The following is a 23,292-nucleotide window of genomic DNA, read 5'->3' as shown; positions in this document are numbered from 1 at the left end:
TCTGCAAGAGTAGGGATAGGTAATACTCTGACACCAGCTTACTGGAATAAATGAGAGAAGACAAATAAAACTATTTTGCAGAGTGCCCAGTACCTAGTCAGAGCTCAGTGTTAGGCATTATTAACCCATGTATTTATAACCGAAAGCCTTTATTTTTTTATTCCTTCAACATACAAAGATTTCTTTTGTTTTATTGGGCCCTTTTGACTGTATAATCTGAGTTCAAGGTAGAAAGAATGAGGTGGTTACCGGTTCTCTTAGGCAGGGTGCTGGTGGGCAGGGGACTGGTTTCGGACGGCCGTGTCGCCCTGCTGCACCTGTCGTCCTGCAACTCAGCTCCTGCTGGACACACTCGAGGGACATTTCCACGGGGACATGTTTAAATCGAGATACACCTCATGTACTGTAATAGTCATCCTTTTAAAGTGTACAATTTAGTATATTCACGAGGATGTACAACTAACACTAGCTAATTCCAGAACATTTGCCTCACCAAAAAAAACAAACAAACACCAGAACACCAAAAAGACTCCATATATATTAGCAATTACTCCCCTTTCCTCCCAACCCGCCCCTCAGCCCCTGACAACAACCCATCTACTTTCTGTCTCTGGATTCATCTGGTCTGGACATTTCACGTAAATAGAGTCATACAACATGTGACCTCTCGTGACTGGCTTCTTTCACGCAGTGTGTTTTCGAGGTTCTTCCCTGTTGTGGCACGTGTCAGAAATCCATTCTTTTAAAGACTGAATAATACTCCATTGTATGGATATACTGTAGGTTACTTATCCATTCTTCAGTTGATGGGGATACACAGTTTTAAACAGTTTGGTTTCTAGGGAAATCTTTGAAAGTATTGTGCTTTCATCAGAACGTGTAAGCGTCTATACCCTTTTTTTCCTGAGACAAGTTATGTCACTGTCAACTTTTTATTTTATTTTATTAAAAAAAATTTTTTTTTTCCTTTGTGGATTTTTAGAGAGAGAAGAAGGGAGAGGGAGAGAGAGAGAGAAACATTGATGAGAGAGAACATCGATTGGCCGCCTCCTGCATGCCCCACTGGGGATCGGGCCCACAACCTGGGCATGTGCCCTGACTGGGAATCAAACCCGTGACCTCTTGGTGCATGGGTCAATGCTCAACTGCTGAGCTACACCAGCTGGACAACTGTCAACTTTTTAAAGAGAAATTTTATAGAATTTGGATAAAAAAAATTGAATTTTGAATTTTATTTTAGAGAAGGTTAAATAGTGTTCTTTCAAGCCTAGCTCTTTTATATTTGAACTCTGAAGCTTACTGAACTTTTCCAGGGAGAAAGAGGAGCAGCTAACTCGTGTGACTGACTTGCAGAGGTTGCAGGCCCAGCAGGCAGATGCGGCCTTGGAGGAGTTTAAGCGGCAGGTGGAACTGAACTCGGAGAAAGTCTACGCCGAGATGAAAGAGCAGGTGAGGCCACCCAGCCGTCCTTCCTGAAAGCCACTCTCTCAGTAGCAAGGCACATTCTGATCTTAAATATGACAGAAACATATTTACTTAAAAAAAAAAAAAAAAAGCTTTACCAAAATTAGCATGTGATCAGGTCAGGAACTCAGAATGAGAAAGGGGTATCAGCCTTGGCAGAGGGTGCCCCCCTCCACCAGATCCACAGGAAGAGGTGGCCCATAGTGGCCAAGAACAAGAGCCCTGGTGGAAAGGGGTCAGTCAGCGGCTCACCTTGCTCTGTGCAGAGCATGTGAGGGCAAGGGGCTATGGTGTGCGTCTCTGGGGGGCCACTCTTTGCTCCACCTGGGCCACTGGGGGCGCACTGATCAGCAGCTCCCTGGTGGCAGCACATGGAGGTAGCCGGTGGAGAACACCTGGAGTGTGCACAGAAGGAGGTGAGTCCTCTGTCCTCCTCAAGATTCCTTGATTCAGCCTTCACTTACTGCCAGGATAACCATTTCAAAGTTGCATCTACAAATGTGCAGATGGCAAGAATGTATCTCACTTTGGGAGCATGGATCAGTCTACAGTGAAATCCCAGGAGCAGTTGGGTTTTGTAGAGCAAGGATTCAAGTTAACCATGTTTGTGTTTGTTCATGTTCCATAAATAGTGTTTTATTGATCAGTTACAGCAAATTATTTCCCACTGGCAGTTCAGGAAGACAGAGGCTGTCTCCAGTTCTTTTCTTTCTTTATTGTTGAAAGTATTACAGATGTACCCCCCCCCATTGAAGTTAGTGGTATGTTTTATAGTTTTAAGAGAAAATAAAAAAGAATAAAGGGAGCAAACACCAAGATAGCCATCATGAAGAATCAACAATTGTTAACACTGTTTATTTAAACTAAATCATTACAGATGACATTTTAGTTTGCTCTGTTATTCATGTCTAATTACATTGCTCTCTCCACCTCTGAGAAAAACTGTAGCTAATTTAGTGTTAATATTTCAGGCTATGATTTTATATGTATGTATCATGTTGATGTATGTTGCATGCATTTTTGTGCCTCTATTTTTAAAAAGTTAGATAGTACTACCAATTTTATATATGAGTTTTGTTTGCTCTTTTATATTTAATGTTATGTATCAGTGCCCTATCTGTGTTGATTTAGTGCAATCCTTTTAGCATCGAATGCATTTTATCATAGGAGCATACCATATTTTATTTATCATCTCCCCGACTGAAGGGTATTTGGCTTATTTTCAAGTCTTCTTGACATGAAGAATGTTGCAGTGCTTGTCTGTGGTTTCATCGGTAGCTGGAGTTTTCTTGCTCAGGAGTCCCGAACACACACTGACTGGGTCATAGAACACTCCTCTGGAGGTTTCAGACTGAGCCCTGTGAGGTCTGTTAGTTGGGAACTGGGTTTTCTTGGTGTTATTTTCTTGATTCAGATTGCCGTTCACATTGAATTGTGTGAATTTGGGTCCTAAGAGTAGGAACTATATCCCATTATCTCTGAGAGTCCCACTCGCCGCCTGGCACCAAAGCGAGATCCTGTTGAGGGTGTGTTCCGGAGGCAACTCAGTCCCTGCCACGCAGGTGTCATCCCTCTCCAGCTCCTGCTGGGATCGGGGTCCAGGCCCTAGAGAGGGATTTGGTCCCAGTGTGCAGCGGGGTTGCATAGGACATTCTCTGCTCGCTTAACGTTTAGAGGATTACAGGAAATACTGGAGGAGGAGACCTTCAGGAAGTTTTAAGTGTGCAGTTAAGAAGGCTAAAAATGAGGTGTTTGAACTGCTAAGGCTGACAGTACAACTTGCTGAGAAAAGCTGATACTATGACTATGATAGGCATAGTATCAGCTCAGTAAAGGTACCTCTTAGAACTGATGATGCAATATGAATGGATCACAGAATTCATGGGTAATTAAGGAGAACAAGCAAGCAAACAATAGTGGGACTTGTGGAAACATTCTGTAGGATAAGAAAAATACATTTATATCCAGCAGTCATAGAAGAAAAGCATACTTCTGAAAATGATCTACTATATAATTCAGAAAAAAAATTCAGAAAAGTAGTACCTTTATAAGAAGACATGATTGATAGGAAAGAAGCCACAGATCAAGTAAAATTAATGCAGAGAAAACTGGATATGTTCTGGAAAAAGAATTGAACCTCAAATAGAAGTATGAATAAAATGAAAATCCTACAAGTTTCTAAGCAGGATGAAAGTGGCAAAACATTTCAGAAAAATGGAGTAACGCTTCAGAGTATTGAAGGAGAAAGGTATGACCCAATTCTGTACATAACCGAGGAGTTTCTCATTTGCAAAATCAACAGAAAAACATTTTCTTAGTAAGTGCTCACATAATGGCTACCACTTATTTCTTTTCTGGAAAAAATTATATGAGCACATCAGTCATTCCAGAGATGAAGTAAAAGACATCACACACATGGGGAGACCATTACAGTCAAGATGAGTTGAGAACAATGGAATCCAACAGACCAGAAACAAATTTAACTGTTACAAATTCAGTTATAAGATTGAATGCTAATGTTACTGATTCTTGTGTTATTAAACACAAATTTAGTCTGGTCGGTGTGGCTCAGTGGTTGAGCATCGAGCCATGCATCAAGAGGTCGCCAGTTCAATTCCCAGTCCAGGCACATGCCCAGGTGGGAGCCATGTAGGAGGCGGCCAGTCGATATCCTCTCTCATCGATGTTTTATCCCTCTCCCTCTGCCTTCCTCTGTCTCTAAAATCAGTAAAGGAAAAAATATACAAATTTAATAACAACGACTTAAATCTAAATCCCTAGATTACATGAACAAAGATTAAGAAGTAGGTAGGTGGTGAGAGTAGTATAGTATGCGAAAGCACTTTATCATGAAATAGTTCAGACTCAAAGATTCTTAAAATTAGGGAAATGTAGATTAAAACAAGTTTGAAATATATAAACACAGGCATGAATAAAATTAACATTCTCATAAAAATATTGAGAAGATGAAAGCAAAACTTGAATGGAGATATTGCCAAAGGAACAGAAGCAGAAGCAGAACAAAATGTCCAAAATAAGACAGAATATATAATAATAAATGTTAATAGGTTAAAATTTTCTAGTGAAAGTATTGATTAGCTGACTTAAACCCATGTATATACTATTTATAAAACATACAACTAAAAGTTACACAAAAAATATATTTAAAAGATGATGAAGCTGTATTGTATTCAGATGAAAAGAAAGAATGTAATACTATTGTATGAATTAACATTAATGTAAGTCAATATACTAGACAAAGGATATATTTTTTTCATACTAAAAGCAGGAGGAGTACTTAATCAAATATGAAAAAGTATTAGGAGTACATGGAGAAATAGACAAATAGTTATGGGGTGTTTTATTATGCAGATTTTTGTCCATCTTTGACAGATGGGGGATAAAAACAAATAGGAGGTCTAAATAACAGTTAATAAAATGTCTGTATTTCTACTTTCTTCCCTTTAAATACAACACATTAAATTTCTACTCCATGGAATAGTTACAAAACACAGTAGACCTCATAACAGAACACCCAATATATTTCTAAAACTTGACATGACAGAGAGCACATATTTTATGACCACAATACAGTAAAACCAGAAATTAAATTTCAATTAAAGCTGTTACATTAGTCTTCACCAAAATTGAAAACTTTTGCTCTTTCAAAGACATCATTAAAAACAATAAAAGCAAGGCAAGCCAAAGAATGGGAGGAAAGATTCACACATTTTTCTAAGAATTTGTATCTAAAATATAAAAGAAATCTTATAACTCAGTGATAAGAAGAGAAACCACCCAGATAAAAATAGGCAAGATATTTGGACACCTCACAGAAAAAGATATATAAATGGCTAAGAAGCTCATGAAAAGATGTTCAATATTGTTACTTATCAGGTAAATGCAACTTGAAACAAAAATTAAATGCCACTGCATGCTCATTAGAATGCTTGCAATTGTAAAGATTGGTTGACAATGAAGATGTGGGCAAATGGAGCTCTTATAAACTGCTGCTGGGAAAACTGCCCGATTTCTTAAAAAGTTAAACATATAATGACTAAATGTCAGCCATTCCATTTCTATGTGTTTAATCAAGAGAGATGAAGAAATATTCTGACCAGGACTGTATACATATATATCTTAACAGCAGCTTTATTCATAAGAGCCCCAAACTTGAATAACCCAAATATTCCTCAGAAATTGAAAGGACAGTCAAAATATAATACAGTTGACCCTTGAAGAACAGGGGTTAGGGGCACCCACACTTATCCACATATAACTTTGACTCCCTTTGTATCAAAACGTAGTTGTCCCTTGGTATCTGCGGGGGATTGGTTCCAGAACTCCCTGCAGATACCAAAATCCACAGATGCATATTCTGACGCACATGGTCAGCCTTCCACATCCATGAACTCCCAACCACAGATTAAAAACACAGGAACTTATTGAAAGAAAAATCCACATATAAGTGGACCTTCACAATTCAAACTCATGTTCTTCAAGGGTCAACTGTATATACAATGGAATACTACTCAGCAATGAAAAATAATAACAATACCCACAACAACATGGATGAGTCTCAAGATCCTGATGAATGGAAGAAGCTGAAAACAACAGTACATACTGTATGTTGTGTACTCTCTGAGCAATGTTAGAATTTCCTAGATAATGTTGAGTTTTTTTGTTCGTTTGTTTCAGCAGATTATCAACCCAGTTCATTTTACAGTGAAAGTCCTCTCATTTTCTGTGGGTGGGTTCTAGTTGCAGTTAAGTTTCAAAGCCTTTGCTCTGCTCTCTGGGCTCTATTTTTACTGTGCTACTCAGGAATGAGTCTGAGACTGGGTGGTGATTTAAATCACTCCACCAATGACTGCAGGCACCAAGGAACAGACCTCAGGACACACCTTATGCTTGGCCACGAGACAATTTTACAAGGATTAAAATCAGACAAAATGTGTTCTTTAACCCCAGTGATAATAAATTAGTGCTATACAACAATAAGAAATCTAGGAAATCCCTACATATTTGGAAGTTAAATAACATACTTATAAGTAACTCATGAGTCAAAGACTATATTATAAGGAAAATTCAAAAATATTTTCAACTTTGCCCAGCCAATGTGGCTCACTGGTTGAATGTTGACCCATGCATCAAGATGTTGCCGGTTTGATTCCCAGTCAGAGCATATACCCAGGTTGTGGGCCTGATCCCCAGTGGGGGGCATGCAGGTGGCAGCCAATTCTTCTTGTCTCTCATCGATGTTTCTGTCTGTCTGTCTCTCTCCCTTTCTCTCTCTCTAAAATCAATAAAGAAAAAATATTTAAAAATATATATGTATATATAAAAATATTTTGAACTGAATTAAAATAATACATAATGTAGATTTATAGTTGTGAGTAGAGAAAACAGAGTTTATTCTTACATATTATTGTATTTGCATATGAATAACTGTAAACCTATTTTTGCCCCATGCTGTATGGCATATCAAAATTCATGAAATGCAGCTAAAGCAGTAGTTACAGAAATGTTCAAAGCTTTAAACATCTAAATCGAAAAAGAAAGTTCTCAAATCAGTAACCTAAACTTCATTTTAAGAAACCAGAAAAAGAAAAGCAAGCTTTTGACCAGGCTAGTATTACTCTAATATCAAAGCCAAAGACAGTGCAAGACAACCACCTAGTAATATCTGTCATGAATGTAGACACAAAAACTCTTAATGATATTTTAGTAAACCGAATTCAGAAACATATGCAAATAATTATACAACACCATAAAGTGCTGTTTATCCTAGGAATCCAAGGTTGTTTTAACATTTGAAAATCAATTGGTATCATACAGCATATTAATAGAATAAAGGACAAAACCACATGTTTATCTTACTAGAGACAGAAAGCATTTAAAAAAATTCAACATTATTCATGATTTTTTTTTTATCCTCACCCAAGGACATTTTTCCTTTTGTTCAGGTAGAGTGGGAGGGAGAGAGAGGAAGAGAGAGAGAGAGAAACATCGACATGAAAGGGACACATCGAGTGGCTGCCACCCACATGACCAACCAGGGCCGGGGACAAACTGCAACCAAGGTACATGCCCTTAGCGGGAACCGAACCTGGGTCTCTCTGGACTGCAGGCCGACGCTCTAACCGCTGAGCCAAACCAGCCAGGGCTATTCATGACTTTTTAAGAAATCTTGACAAATTAGGACTAGAACTGAACTTAACATTAGATAATAAGGACATTTATGAAAACCCTACAGTTAATATATTTAATGTTCCCTTCTCCCCCCACAAACCCTACACCTGTGTCTTGTTATTGCAAGCAGTCCTCATGAGGTCTGTCCAGTGAAGCCGGATTTCGGCTCCTTCAAAATAATAATGATGGCAACCAATAAGCAGGAAATTCTTTCACTTGTTTAATGTTAAAGAAATGTTCTTCAGTGGTTTCAATCGTAAATAGTTTTGACAAGTGCAGTTGAGTGTCTGAAATAGAGAAAGCACCTTTGGTGTAAGTAAAATAATAAGGAACCCCATTTATAATAGAATTCTTCTAGTTAGGTTCATTCACACATCAAATAATTCTCACAGGGCAAATTTTAACTAACGTTGAATAAAATACATAAATTGAAACATGGTAAATTAGAATCCTCTATTCCAGATTATCAGTTGATTAAAAAGTGTGAATGGTATATACTTAAATTTTAAAAGAAAATCAATCGACAGACTCATTATTTAAAGAATCATAATGCTTTCGGATTGTTCCATAGTCTGTATTATTAACAGTCTTTCGTTTCTGTTGTTTTGAGCTGCTGTTTTCTCTTCTTCCTACGACCTCGTGTGGAAAAGCCCGCAGAGCTTAGGGCATCTTTTCCACTTGGAAACTGCCGCCGACAGCAGACAATGGGATTTGAGTTAAAAACTAAAAGCTTTGAGTTTGTTTTTGAAAGTGAATTGCCGTTTCAAAAACGAGGCCCAAGAGAGAAAATGGAACAAACTTAAACTTAAAAAAGAAAAAATAGCTTCACACTATTTCTTTCATTTTGAAGAATTTTTTTTTTTTTTTTTTTTTTTACCTCATTTAAGATTGCTTAACTAACCTAATTGTTACTCCAATGGTGAAATCCACTATAAGTGTTAGCTGTCAGCAATTAGTTGTGTAAAACATACATAATTTAACTGTGAAAATGTAATACTGTTAGAATTATTTCTTTATATAAGTATATAATCATATTTTTTAAAGAAATGGTGTTCTATATTTACCTATTCTTCGTGAAACAAATAAATGACTGAAAAAGACAGCTATATGTCTGAAGTATTGGCAGCAATTCTAAAGTGAAACTTTTTAATCTTCTGTGCTGACTGCATGGATGTCAGCTAACTGGTTTCTCCTGAGTCTTCCACAAGCCAGCTTACTTTTGGAGTTAACTTTTCTCCTCTTAAAAATACACCCTCATTAAATGGTATTTGCTGCTAAGTATCTAGCTTTCAATTTTACTCCTTTTTCTTTATAATCGTTAGCTACATGATATTAACTTTATACTTGGAAAACCCACTGGTTTGCCATGAAAACAAGGTTCTAAAACACTGCTGTTGGCTAGTGAGGTTTCTTCTGGCTCCTAGAACAATTGAAACTGGTTAGCAATTTCTTACATTCTTAGAGATGATATGTTTAGTTCATCATCCTGTTATTGCTGTTGAATTAATGGAAAAAACAAAACAAAACAAAAACAAACCCAACACTCAAGTTACCAGGAAAGAAGAATGCCATCTGGATATATTTGTGCCATTAAATGTGGTTGGATAACAAACAGACTTAAAGAAGGAGAGATCAGCATACAGACTGTTCATTGTGACTTAAACCTTTGTACTCTTGTCCTTTAAGGGTCATGCTGACTGATGTAATTTTGTTGTTGTTGTTAATCCTCACCCAAGGATATCTTTCCATTGATTTTTTTTAGATAGGGTGGAAGGGAGGGAGGGAGAAGGAGAGAGAGAGAAACATCAATGTGATAGAGACACATCGATTGGTTGCCTCCCACACAACCCCGACTAGGGCGGAGACAAACCTGCAACCGGGTGCATGCCCTTGATGGGCAATCGAACCTGTGACCCTTCAGGCTGGGGGCCAGTGCTCTAACTGCTGAGCCAAACTAGCCAGGGCAGCTCATGTCATTTTAAATAAGTTTTAAGATGATAGATTCAATATAAATTGAAGCATTTTCTCTCAGTTATTTTTTATGGCAACAAAGAAATCTCTCTTCTCATTTAACTTTTGGAATTTTGTCTTTACATGATAGTTAGGTAGCAGAGGTAAAATTCAGAATTATATTTAAATGTTTTGATATTGTGATAATTAATCAGTTCCAATTGCAGCATCCAAAGAATATAAGTATTTGGCTTTGAAAAATAAGATTAAACAAAGAAAAAAAACGCCTAAAACTCAAATTATTAAAAGAAATCTTAACCTTTATCCTTAAATGCTTATTGAGTAGTAAGTGAACTTTTTTCCTAATAATATTCATCCTTGATTAATCTCTTTTGCCAAGTTAAAATAAGCCAAAAAAAAATCTCTGAGATCATTGGACCAGAAAACATGTCATTCTCTCTGTATTTTGCTGATTTTAATGGTTATCAATTATGAAAATAGTAACATTGTTATTTTTTAATACCTCAATTGCTTTCATGACTCACTGGCCAAGGATTCAACAGACTTGATTTATTCTTCCATTCACTTATCAAAAATTTATGAATGCGTACTCTATATCAGCTATTGTTGTCGATTCTGGGAATTTAGAGATTAAGACACGTTTGTGGCTTGTGTGATAGGCCACTGCATAAAAGTGAAAGATTATAATAGGTGGTATAACTATTGGCATAAATAGGTCATTAAGAGAACACAGAGGAAGGACAATTATAGTAGCCCAGTGAGTTATGCATTTATTTGCAATTATGGCTTCTTTGTGTAACTATGAATTTGTCAAATGTTTACTTGTTAAAATGTTACCGGTAATTAATTTAACAAGGTCACTAGACATTAGGTCAGATATACAATTCATTTTTATTTCTATATATCAGTAACCTGCAAACAGAAAATAAACCTTGAAAAAGACATCATAATACCAGGAAGCTTCACTTACCTAAGAATAACTAACAAAAGATATGCAAAGCCTCTCTGTTTTGGAAACTAGGAAATACTATTGTGAGAAGCCAAAGAAAGACCTACAGAAATGGAGGGATGTATTATAAATGGATTTGAAGATTCAATGTTATACAAATGTCACTCCCTAAATGAATCTACAGAATCCACACAGTTCTGAAAATCACAATGTTAGTAGAGCTCCTGGGGAGGGAGGGAGGGAAACTGACAAGCTGATTCTAAGATGTGTACGAAATGCGAAGAGCCGGGCATAGCTGTGGCAGTCTGGGCGAAGAGCAGGGCTGGAGAACGTGCCCTGCCAGGTCCGAGACTGAGAGTAAGTCTAGCCATTAGCACAGGGCGGGGCGGGCACAAGGCTGACCAGTGTACAGAAGAAAGAAACCAGAGATGGACGCACACATGCGATCAGTCTGATGGCTGTCAGAGGAAACGTTGCGGTGCAGCAGGGAAGGAAGGATCATTTAACAAATACTGTCCACTGGACAGCCATGTGGAAAACAAGAATTTTGCACCTTATCTTACTCCATTCACAGATTTAATTCTAGAGTTGTAGATAGAGGGTTGTAATGATAGGTAACAATACAACTTGGAGGAGAACATGTAGGAACATTTTTGATAATTGGAACTACTAGGCAAGGATTTTCTACATAGAAAACAAAAGGCATAAAAATAATATGGTTAAATTTAACTTTATTAGAAAAACGACAACACAAAAACTTCTCTTCATCAAGGAACCTGTAGAAAATGAAAAGGCAACCTCAGTGGGAGAAAATATTTGCAGTTCAGATACTGAACAAAAAGTTCATGTCCAGAGGAGTTAAAAACTGCTATAAATCAATAATGAAAGGACAGACATTAGACATATTAATGGTGGTCTTACAAAAGAACTATAGATACAATCAATTATTGAGTTCATTGATTTACCCTGTTAAGGATATTAGTTCTTAGTCTTTAAAGCACAGAAATAATTATCTGTCTGCTAGCCTATCTGTCTAGCTACCTACCCATCTCTACATATATTTGAAAATATCCGAAGGACAATTTCTTATCATTTATCTAAATGTGTATTAAATGCACTAAAATATATTTTGAGTTATATATTTCTATACAATTGTATACTTGTATAATATGGGTTGTACATGTCAAATTACCCAGAATATGATGACACGGCTACTGCACTAGAGAAAGAGCAGTAAGTTATTATGGCCATATTTGAAGAGACTGCCAGACGTTGGTCCAGGGTTCGTCCGTGCTTTTAGGGCAGCATTAGACACAGTGTTAGAACTGCAGCCTCTTACCTTGGAGGTGGAGCTTGCCTTTATTAACGTCGTTCCAGTGAATCAGATGCACACGGTATAATTAATTTGCTATTGACAGAATCCTGCAGGAAAGCCCCTTAAAAGGGTATTCGAGTCGACTGATAGGGACCCTTGGCCCTCATCCCTCCCCCTTCACCCGTTGCCCTTTCTTTCCCAGGTGTTCAGAGCTCCAGAAGCCATTTCCCAACCATTATGGGAAGGGTGAATGGCAGAGACCTTAACCCTGACATCTTTGAACTATCAGTGTAGCAGCCCATTTCTGAACTTTCTGTTACATGAGGAAAACAGAAAGGGTCTATGTTGTTTAAGCTGTGGATACTTGGGTTTTCTTTTACATGTAGCTAAAGTAATGCCTGAGGCCCCATGTAAGGAAAATCAGCCCCTCTTTTATCTCTTTGTTCCTGCTTTAAACACCAGCCATTCATAGAAATATAGCCAAGCCCTTCTCTGCTCCTAATTTGACCACCATTTTTACTCAGAGGTTTTTGGAAGCCGGAGTTACACAATAAAAGAGTGTGTTATTTGTTTTAAACGTTTGACGTTGAATGGAGTATGGAATGATGTATGATAAAGCAGAATCTTTTGTATCTATGGCAACTAAGAACTCTGTGTTTCTATAGAAACTTTTTTACAAGAATTGTTTTTTGATTTTTCTTTTGTTAAATTGTGGAATAAGAATGGAGTGGGCTCTTGCATTTTCGGTCAGTATAATCTAAAATAGCACATATTTCATTATCTTATCAGTTATTATTTATTTTGAATTTTTCTTAAGTTTAGGCATAAAGGGTCTTTCTATGTGCTTTAAATTGTGTGCTATTTCCCTCAGTGTCCATTCACTTTTTGAGAGAGTGGAAGGGAAGGAGGGAGAGAGAGAGAGAGAGAGAAACATTGATGTGAGAGAAACACATTAATTGCTTTCCTCCCACATGACCCTGACTAGGGTGGGGGATCAAACCTGCAACCCAGGTATGTGCCTTTGACTGGGAATCGAACCTGAGACCCTTTGGTCTGTGGGTGGACACTCTAACCACTGAGCCAAACCAGCTAGGACATTATTTGCTGTTTTGATGATAGAAGATAATTCTATTTATTGATAGAAGGTATTCTGTTTTATAAACTTTGAGTATATAAAGATCTTAATTTTCATCTTAAGTATTTAATATTTGAAATATTTACATGTTTATTATTTATTTTCATATTCATTCTGTGCTGCAGGGAAATGAGAACCAAACATCAATTTCAATAAAGATCTCTCTTAAAAGTACTAGATAAACCATGTCTTCCCACCTTGATTAATCTTCTCTTTTTTTCTTCCCCTTTTGCCTGCCCTGTCATTTATCCTTAAGGATTGAATACATATTATTATTATTATTATTATTATTATTATTATTTTTTATCCTCACCCGAGGACGTTTTTCCATTTTTTGTTCAGGTAGAGTGGGAGGGAGAGAGAGGAACAGAGAGAGAGAGAGAGAGAGAGAGAGAGAGAGAGAGAGAGAGAGAAACATCGATGTGAAAGGAACACATCGAGTGGCTGCCACCCGCACAACCGACCAGGGCCGGGGACAAACTGCAACCGAGGTACACGCCCTTAGCGGGAACCGAACCCAGGTCTCTCAGGACCGCAGGCCGACGCTCTAACCGCTGAACCAAACCGGCCAGGGCTATTATTATTTTTTTTAATCCTCACCCGAGGACATTTTTCCATTTTTTGTTCAGATAGAGTGGGAGGGGGAGAGAGAGAGAAACATCGACATGAAAGGAACACATCGAGTGGTTGCCACCCGCACGACCCAACCAGGGCCGGGGACAAACTACAACCAAGGTACGTGCCCTTAGTGGGAACCAAACCCGAGTCTGTCTGAACCACAGGCCGACGCTCTAACCGCTGAGCCAAACCGGCCAGGGCTTGAATACATATTTATTATGCATACCAAGGCAATTAGTTAATAATTAGAATTCAAAAGAAAGAATTTTGTCATAGTTCCTTTTACTTGGGAGCTTAGGATCTAGGTGAATAAGTGAAACTCAAACCTTTGAAGCACTTCCATACTATAGAGAAAAACAGTGTCCTGGAAAATAAAGACGCTGAGTCCTAGAGCTCAGAGAGAAGGTCAGCATGCCTCTCTGCTGGTGGGATTAAAGGCCACCTCAGAGAAGAGAGACTTGATTTGACCTTGAAGATTGACTGTTTGGATGAGGAAAAACAGGAAGGGGCTTTGCTGATAGTGGGAGGATCAAGACTAGCCCTGGCTTGTTTGGGAAACACCCAGGGCATTGGAGTGTAGATTGCTGAGGACAAAGTAAGGAGCCACCTGCCTGAGGTTTAATGTGAAAAGCATTGAGGGAGAGCCTTGAAACCCACATCTGGAGTTAGAGACGTGAAAACAAAGTGGACTTGACTGTGCTTCCTTTAATGATTTCTTAGTAAATTTATTTTTGAACACCATACTGATTACCTATGGATCAATGATCTTAGAATTTTGTTGAAATTGGCAGCTAATCACTTGATATTATCAATGTTGCTATCTTTGGTATTTACAAGGAAATATTTCCATGCTAAATGTCATGTCATGATCTCTAGCTACTCCAGACTTCTTAAGGTGTTGTTAGACTGCTATAGTGGGAGGTCCGATGCACTTTGTTCTTATCCATGAAACTGGCTGCTTTTCAGTGAACGCCTTCACTCCTGGAACCTTCCCATTTAATCACGCTGAATTAGCACGTTTGAATGTTTTTTTCAAATGTAACACGAAAAATTGTGAAGGAAGCATATTAATGGTTCATTTACCCTAATACCCATCTTTTATCTAATCTTAGCACCTACCAGAAGGTAACCTGAAAGAGGGCATTGTGTATAAGCTGAAAAGAAGAAAGACCTCAACACATCAGTGAGGCAGAAGAATAATATAAAGTAGCCAGTGATAGAATGGTTGCCACATTACCTGACAATTACCTTGGAAAAAAGATTTCTCCAAATTAAGCCAGGGGTAGAAAGACGAATGAAATACTGCACAACTTTGAATAATGGTGCCATTTTCATGTTACTGGTACAGAGAGCTTTTTCATTACTATATTTAAGACTCTCTTCCTGTTGCATACAGAGAGCAGCTGATAAGAAGAGTAAGGACAGTAACATATTATCTAATTTCCTGAGTGATGGACAACATAATTTTCAACAGTATTTTATTTATTTTGTATGTTACAAAGACTCTAGTACTATTAAATGTTGAAAATTGTTCAACAAATTTCAAATCAGGTTGGGTACACTGTGTCTTTTAAAAATTTTTATTAGATTGGTATTTATTGAGTCTCTGTACATGTTAGGCAGTGCGCTAACTGGTTGGGGTGCATGAGTGCACACAGAGTTGTGTTCCAGGGGGCAGACAGACACTAACCACCCCTAATGAATATGCTGCTTGTATAGTGTACCTGAAGGAGATGTGTCCTAGGGGAAAAGAAACAGTAAAGCAAAGAAGGGCGACTGGAGGGACTGGAAGAGGGCTGCAAGGTAAGGGCTGGTGGTCAGGGAAGCTCAGACAAAGGTAACAAGCAGAGCTTTAAGACTTTGAGAAAGAAGCCATGTGAATATCTGGGAGAGGGAGCTTCTAGACCCCAAAGTGAGAGCATTCCCGGCATGTGTCAGGCCTCGCAAGGAGGCAGGCGTGCTGGCCGGTGGTGACATGGAGGTGGAGACTAGTACAGAGGAGCTGAGATACCTGGGGTTGGATCATGTGAGGCCGCCTAGACTGAGGTGGAGACTTTGACTTTTTAGAACAACCGTATTGAGATATAATTCACATACCAACAGTTCACTCACTGTAAGTGTCCAGTTAAAGGGCTTTTAATATATTCACAGAGTTGTGCGACCAATACACGATTACAGATTTTATCACTCCCCAAAGAAAAGTCACCTCCCCCCACCTCCTCTCACCCTAGACAGCACGAATCTGCTCTGTCTCTGTGGATTGGCCTATTCTGGAAATGTAATATAAATGGAATTATACAACACATGGTCTTTCTGACTGGCTTCTTTCACTTAGCGTGTTGTCAAGATTCATCCATGTTGTAGTATGTATTAGTACTTTATTTCTTTTTATGGCAAAATAATTATACGGATATACCAAATTCAGTCTATTCATTCATAACTGATAGATACTTGGGTTGTTTCTTTTTTTTCACAGTTATGAGTAGTGCTGCTCTGAGCATGTGATTTAAGCTTTTGTGTGGGTGTATATTTTCATTTCTCACCTAAGAGTGGAATTCCTGGTTCAAGTGGTAACTCTCTGTGTAACCTTTAGAGGAACTGCCAAACTCTCTTCCAAAGTGGCGACATCATTTTACATCCCACCAGCAGTATGTGAGGGTTCTGATTTCTCCGCAGCCTTGCCAACACTTGTTATTATCAGTCTTTCTTACTGTAGCCATTCTTGTGGGTGCCAAGTGGTTTGTCATCGTTTTAATTTGGAATTGCCTGGTAACAGTGAAATTGAGCATTTTTTCAAATATTTACTTGTTGGCCATTTGTATAGCTAGAAACCTAGAAATGTCTTTTTAGTTACTTTGTCCATTTTAAAAGTCGGGTCAACTGCTTGTTTATTATGAGTTCTTCATATATTTTAGATATAAGTCCCTTATCAGATACATGGCTTGCAAATATTTTCTCCCATTCAGCACATATCAAGGCTTTGATAAAATTGTGTTGAATAAATATTTGAATGTTCAAAGTTATATTTCCATTACAGTGTTTCCTATAACATTAGAATTGAGTCAATTATATATTACTTTTTAACTTTCCTGACTTAAACCATTAAAATATACCAAAATAACTGATATATCTTTTATTATTCTTATCATCTTTAAATTCATCATTATGATTGGTGAGGTGTTTAAGTTTGTCATTTTTGTGAATGGACAAATAAAAACATGGAATATAATTTTTGTTTAAAAATTTGATGTTTGATTTTTTAATTTTATAGATGGAAAAAGTGGAAGCAGATCTAACTAGATCCAAGTCTCTTCGCGAGAAACAATCAAAGGAGTTTCTGTGGCAGATGGAGGATGTCAAGCGACGCTACGAACAGCAGGTAGGGCTGCTGTTCCAGCGATGCCATCACATTTTAATGCCTGAGAATCTCTTTAAAATACTTCTTTACATCACAGAATCTCTGCACATTGAAAATATTACTGTAACATTATCACCAATGCATATGAAATATTTAAAATACTTGTTTTAATAAAATACAGAAACAGAATTTTAACTCTCCATTGACGTGTATTCTGACAGTTTTTAAATCTAAATATTGAATTGAAACATTCGTTGTGATTCTTGAGTTCTCTTCCTGTCAGAGCACAAGTGTGACTTATTTATTTAAAAAATAGTTTGGAGTACCTCCTATGTACCGAATACTGCTGCCGAAGCTGGGCAGAGCTGCAAACAGAAGTTACAGTTTGGTGGGCAGCCAGCCCTTAAATAAAATAGGGAATGATTTCAAAGAGTGACGTGCCAAGAGAAGAGGGTGTGTCCATAGACCTTGCCAGGTGGAGGGTGGAAGGAGGCTGCAGCCTTGACAGGTGGTCAGAGATGCCCTGGGAGCTGGGAACTTTGTGCTGAGAACCCCAAGGGCCAGGGCGGAGCCAGCCCTGAGGTCTCTGGAGCAGTAATAATCCAGGCTAGGAGAAGAACAAACTCAAAGATCCTGAGATGACTGCAAGCTGGAGTGTTTAAGGGACAAAAGTGGTAATAAAGGCTGGCTGAGCAGGAGTGTAGGGAAGAAGGTTCAGCTTAGGAGATGAGGGGACAGAGTTAGGAGAGGGCCAGGAGGTAGGGGGCAGTGTCTGTGTTTGCCACTTGTTAATAAAAAGATCTTATTTTTGTCTTTTAAGAATATTTCTGCAAATTCTTGGCATATTTAAGGTGGGCTGTCAATTTTTACTTGTCTAATTTGCTTGCCTTGTTTCCTTAACATTTGAAAAAACATTAATTAACTTAGTTAAGAAAATTTTTTCTAAAGACAATATTTGAACCTTTTTAGTTTAGAAACCTAAATAATTTTTTTCATTATTATATTTTAATCCCTTATTAAGTGGATTTTACATGATGAACTAATTAACTTATTGTGATTACTAAACTTTATTTCTTCTCGTGAGTGATGGCAATTAGTGGATCACTTGGGTTCCATGAACAGGAAGTCTGATCTGACATTTGGCCTTATGGTTGTTGTGTTGTAGTTTTAATCTTAACATGTTGGCAAAATACCTGAGTTATTTTCACAGGCAAAATAGTTATAAAGACAAAATTTGCATATTGGCCCTTCTTTGTTATTTTCATTATCTGGACTGTTCTGCAAAGAAGGAAAATATATAAGAAATGAATTGAGTAAACAATCATGTAGAAACATCTTTAGCTTTGGTGTTAATAAAAATTCAAATTAGAGTTGACAGTAATGTATCATCTAAAGTTGGCAAAAGTTTAGTAAAATTGGTGTTTTCATATATCACCAGTGGCATATATTGCTAGTGGAAGGATTTTGGTAGAATCTACCAAGAGTCATATAAAATGTTTACACCCTCTGGCCCAATTATCCTTAACCTTGAAAATCAGACAGGAATATTTAAACAATGATGTTAATTATTTGTCAGATGATGGGATCATGGTTGATTTCTTTTCTGCACCTCCCACTTTCATATTATGACAGTGGCAGTCTTTGTTTTAATGTGACAGTCACTTTTTTAGTGTACAAATGCATGTAAATTTGTTTGAAAGAATGTTAAGCTTCAACAGTTTTTCTCAGAATGATTTCAAAATCTACCCAACTTTTATCTTTTATAGTCTTGGTACAAAAACACTTAATAGGGAAAATTGATTAATTCTTTAAAGAATTCATACTATTAATAGAAACCATACCCTGTTACCTCAATTTTACTGTATTTCATTTTCATGAAAAACAAATAATATATATGTTATACAAATGTATAACAGAAACATCAAAACCACCCATGGATCTCTCAGGTTGGAGCAGAGTTCACCTGTTTGTTTTTTGTTTTTTTTTTATCTTCACCCGAGGACACTTTTCCATTTTTTTTGTTCAGATAGAGTGGGAGGGAGAGAGAGGGAGAGAGAGAGGAAGAGAGAGAGAGAGAGAGAGAGAGAGACATTGATATGATAGGGACACATCAAGTGGCTGCCACCTGCACGACCAACCAGGTTCGGGGACAAACTGCAACTGAGGTACGTGCCCTTAGCGGGAACCAAACCCGGGTCTCTCTGTGCCGCAGGCCGACGCTCTAACCGCTGAGCCAAACTGGCCAGGGTAGAGTTCACCCATTTTTATCCTTCCTGTATCTATGGGCCTGTACTTAGAATTGATGTTGAGAATAGAGTCTCCAGGCAGAAACCCACTAAGAAAAGATGAAGGCAGAAGTGTAAGCTGGTAGATTTTAGGAGCGTGTTTATCTATATATATGAGAATATACAAATTTTAAAAACTTTTTTCAGCAGAAAATTGTGTTAACTGAAACAGTATTTCCCCGATGTTAAGTTTTGTTTGTTTGTTTGTTTTACTGTGAAAATGTATCAGGAAAAAGAGTAGGTGAGTGGCAGTGTCCTTACAAGCCAGCACATGTTCATTAAAAAGGAAGCCGATTAAATTGAGCTAATTTCCTCCTTTGAACAGGTGGCCAGGCTGGTGGATAAGGAAAGAGGACTAGATGTACTGTAGAATCTAGACTTCACTGAGCCCCCGACAAGTCCTTTTCAAAGGAAATATAGGAAACTGTGATTTTGATATTGATACATTTGTGTGGATATGTGATAGTTTGAAGGGCCGTCTCTGAATGACTAGTGTCACCCGAGGTGGGGTTTCTATGTGTGTCAGTCACTGGATGATGATGCAGAAGTTTCCTTCTTGCTTGGAGTTTAAACAGCTGCAATTATGAAGATGAAATCTGCCCTGGCTGGTTTGGCTCAGCCATTAGAGCATCGGCCCATGGACCAATGAGTCGTAGGTTCGATTCTGGTTAAGGCCACGTACCTCGGTTGCAGTTTGTCTCCGGCCCTGGTTGGGTCGTGCGGGAAGCAGCCACTCAATGTGTCCCTTTCATGTCAATGTTTCTCTCTCCCTCTCTTCCTCTCTCTCCCTCCCACTCTATCTGAACAAAAAACTGGAAAAATGTCCTCAGGTGAGGATTGAAAAAAGAAGAAGAAGATGAAATCTATTGGAATAGAAAATTCCATGCTTCAGTTTGGAAAACCATCTGCAGAAAGTCTGTGGCGGGGGAGGTGTTAGGGAAGTGAGGGGTGTAAGGTGGAGCATAAACACCTGGCGCCGTGGGATAGAGGCGAGACACGGCATCCAGGGTAGTGTTGATCCACAGGCCGTCCGAGGAGGAAGTCAGCCTGGTGGCCCGTTTCAGGTAGGGCACTGGCAGACTCAGGCATGTTCCAGGGAGCGGTGCTTCCACCTAGGGAGAGGTTTGGAGCCATGTCAGAGGGACATTTAAAGGACTAAGGATATTTTGCCAAGAGAAGACAAGACTAAGGAGAATTGCATATCTATTTTTATTTATTATTATTTTTTTAAATCCTCACCTGAGGGTATTTTTCTATTCATCATCAGACAGAGTTGGGGGGGGGGCACAGAGAGAGAAACATCGATGTGAGAGAGACACATCAACTGGTTGCCTCCGCGACCCGACCAGGGCCTGGGACGAACTGCAACTGATGTACGTGCCCTTGAGCAGAATCGAACCGGAGACTCATTGGTCTGAGGGGGGACACTCTAATCACTGAGCCAAACTGGCCAGGGCTGCATTTGTATTTTTATTTTTTATTTTTCTTTATTGATTTTAGAGAGAGGGGAAGGGAGAGAGAGAGAGAGATAGAAACATCGATGAGAGAGAACATCAATTGACTGCCTCCTGCATGCCCACTACCTGGGCATGTGCCCTGACTGGGAATCGAACCGGCGACCTCTTGGTGCCTGGGTCGATGCTTAACCACTGAGCTACACTGGCTGGAGCATATCTGTTTTTAAATTCAAAGTGTGTAATTGAGGCAGTATCAATAGTCATAAGAGCCAACAGTTAGGCCGTGCCTTATCAGGGCGGGGTGCATTTCTCTGTGCTGGCCATGACTCCAGCACGCCCCGTCCCCACAGCCGTCTGTGAACCGGACCATTATTTATCGTCCCCGTATTCCAGTGGTGGAAACTGGAGCACATCCAGCTCGTGATGGGCCCACGGTCCCACGCAGTAGACAGGGATAGAATCAGAACCTGAGCCTGAGCCAGGCCCTTCGTCTTCATGCTCACAGACCCTCGTGGGTCCAGGGAGCCCAGGTTGGACCTGAGTGTAGATGGTCCTGTGAGGAACATTTCCAGCCATTCTCAGTCGTTCCTTCCTAGAAGCACTCAGGTGTGCGGTTGTGGGCATCCTGAGCCAGCACGTCTGCCCGAGTGGAATAGCAGTCGGAGTGCTGTGGAGGGATGTGCACACTGAGGGGCGTGCTCCCCAAGCGTGCCCCCGCTTCAGCGCTCACGTTCCTGGCCTCTGCGGACTGGACCTCAGCCCCTTGGTGTCTCTGGTCCATCCCTGATCCGTACTCACCTCCCTTTCCAGCTGGATGGTGCGCCTCAGGACTTCCCACCACCTTCTCAGCCCCCATCCACTTTTCTATTAGCTCGTCTTCCTGTTCTCTAAAGTATAAAAATCCTAAATGTTCAAATCTTAAATGGTTATAGCATTTTGCACTGCGGAGATCTTTAGATGCTGACCCCCAGGCTTCTCAGACTGGGCGCTGGCGGGGGTCGTGAGCCGGGGCCTGGGGGCCCGATGCTGCACTTGTTTCCTGGAGGGTTGATTCACATGGTTATTTGTGGGAAAGCATCTAGTTTTACTATGGAGGCAGCGTTTATTTTAAAACAAACATAGACTTTCCTGTTTTGTAAAATGCAAAGTTCTCATGAATTTTTAAGATAAAATAGGGTATTTCAAAGAAACTTCCAGCTTGCCCTCAGATCCCCCAGGGGGGTACCATTCATTTTCACTGCTGCTAGGGGTACTTCGGTGGAAAAGTTTTAGAGGCACTTATCCGGTTTAATCCTCACATTTTATAATGAGGAAATTGACATCCACAGAAATGAATGACTTGTGCCTTCTGGGCGTAAGTTTCCTTATTCAGTTTTAATTTTTGAACCTCTCCCATATAGAAAGTACCATGCCAGCAACTGTAATGAAGTGAAAAAGCAAAGTGGTATTTTAAAATATTTTAGCCAAAATGCAGGCATAAAATGTGCAGATGTGGAGAGAAAAACATCAAACACATGGGATAAACACTCACACAAATATCCTGAAAGGCCCGAGCTTTCATCAGGGTTTCCTGTTTCTTTCCTGTATAACACACTGGAGCAGAAAGACAATGCTGATTGTCTTTTCAAAACCTCATTCAAGTTGGAGACAAACAACAAAGTAGGCATGCTAGGATTTCCTGAACCATGGGCGGTGTTTTTGTTTTGTTTTGGCAATTCCATCGTTCGTTAATCTTAGATTTTATATCTTCTCTTTCACTACAGAACCTTTAAAGGGAAATGTAGTTCAACAGATAAACAAGTGATAGAATTCTCCAGAGTGAATAAATGTTGGTTGTTGATTATAAAGAACATGGAAGGACCAACTCCTTACCACATTAGTGTTATTCGAAACTTAAAATATCTTGGTAGCAAAGACAGTAGTAAAGATAAGACAGAAACTGTAAAAGTGAGGCAAGTGAGAAATTTTAAGATCAGTTAAGATATTTAAAAAGCAGATAGCATGTAATTCCCAATTTTTTCTCTGTAAATATTTAGTTATCTAGATTTTTATTTTATTTTATTCTCACCTGAGGACATTTTTGCATTTATCTTGAGATAGAGCGGAAGGGAAAAAGGGAGGAAGAGAGAGAGAAACATCGATGTGAGAGAGACACATTGAGTGGTTGCCACCCACACAACCCTGACCAGGGCTGGGGACAAACTGCAACCGAGATACGGGCCCTTAGCGGGAACCGAACCCGGGACTCTCTGGTCCGCGGGCCAATGCTCTCACTGCTGAACCAAACCGGCCAGGGCTATCTAGATTTCTTTTTAAGCAAAATAGCCTAAAGACATGGGCCTCTTTTATTCATTCATTCATTCATTCATTCATTCATTCATTCATTCCTCACCCATGGATATGTTTATTGATTTTTTTTTTAGAGAGAGAGGAAGGGGAAGAGAGGGAGAAAGAGAGAAACATCAATGTGAGAGAGACAGATTGATTGGTTACCTCCTGTACATGTCCTGATTGGATTTGAACCCGAAACCTAGGTATGTGCCCTGTC

The 23,292-nt window shown here is 39.1% G+C and overlaps 1 protein-coding gene across 5 annotated transcripts in view; it reads left to right on the top strand.

Annotated features, from left to right (window-relative positions):
• The window catches only part of CEP112 (centrosomal protein 112), a 341,295-nt gene that overhangs the window by 116,001 nt on the left and 202,002 nt on the right, over positions 1–23,292 (top strand). For all 5 annotated transcript variants that reach the window (XM_036269316.1, XM_036269315.1, XM_036269313.1 and 2 more), the window contains 2 exons: positions 1,314–1,449; positions 16,916–17,023. In XM_036269316.1, the coding sequence (XP_036125209.1) occupies positions 1,314–1,449; positions 16,916–17,023 (244 nt within the window). The remainder of the gene's footprint in view (positions 1–1,313; positions 1,450–16,915; positions 17,024–23,292) is intronic.

The sequence above is a fragment of the Molossus molossus genome, unplaced genomic scaffold, assembly GCF_014108415.1.
Source record: "Molossus molossus isolate mMolMol1 unplaced genomic scaffold, mMolMol1.p scaffold_m16_p_19, whole genome shotgun sequence".
In the NCBI taxonomy this organism is placed as follows: domain Eukaryota; kingdom Metazoa; phylum Chordata; class Mammalia; order Chiroptera; family Molossidae; genus Molossus; species Molossus molossus.
Note: the sequence above shows the minus strand (reverse complement) of the source record. Positions and strands in the feature narration are given on the sequence as shown.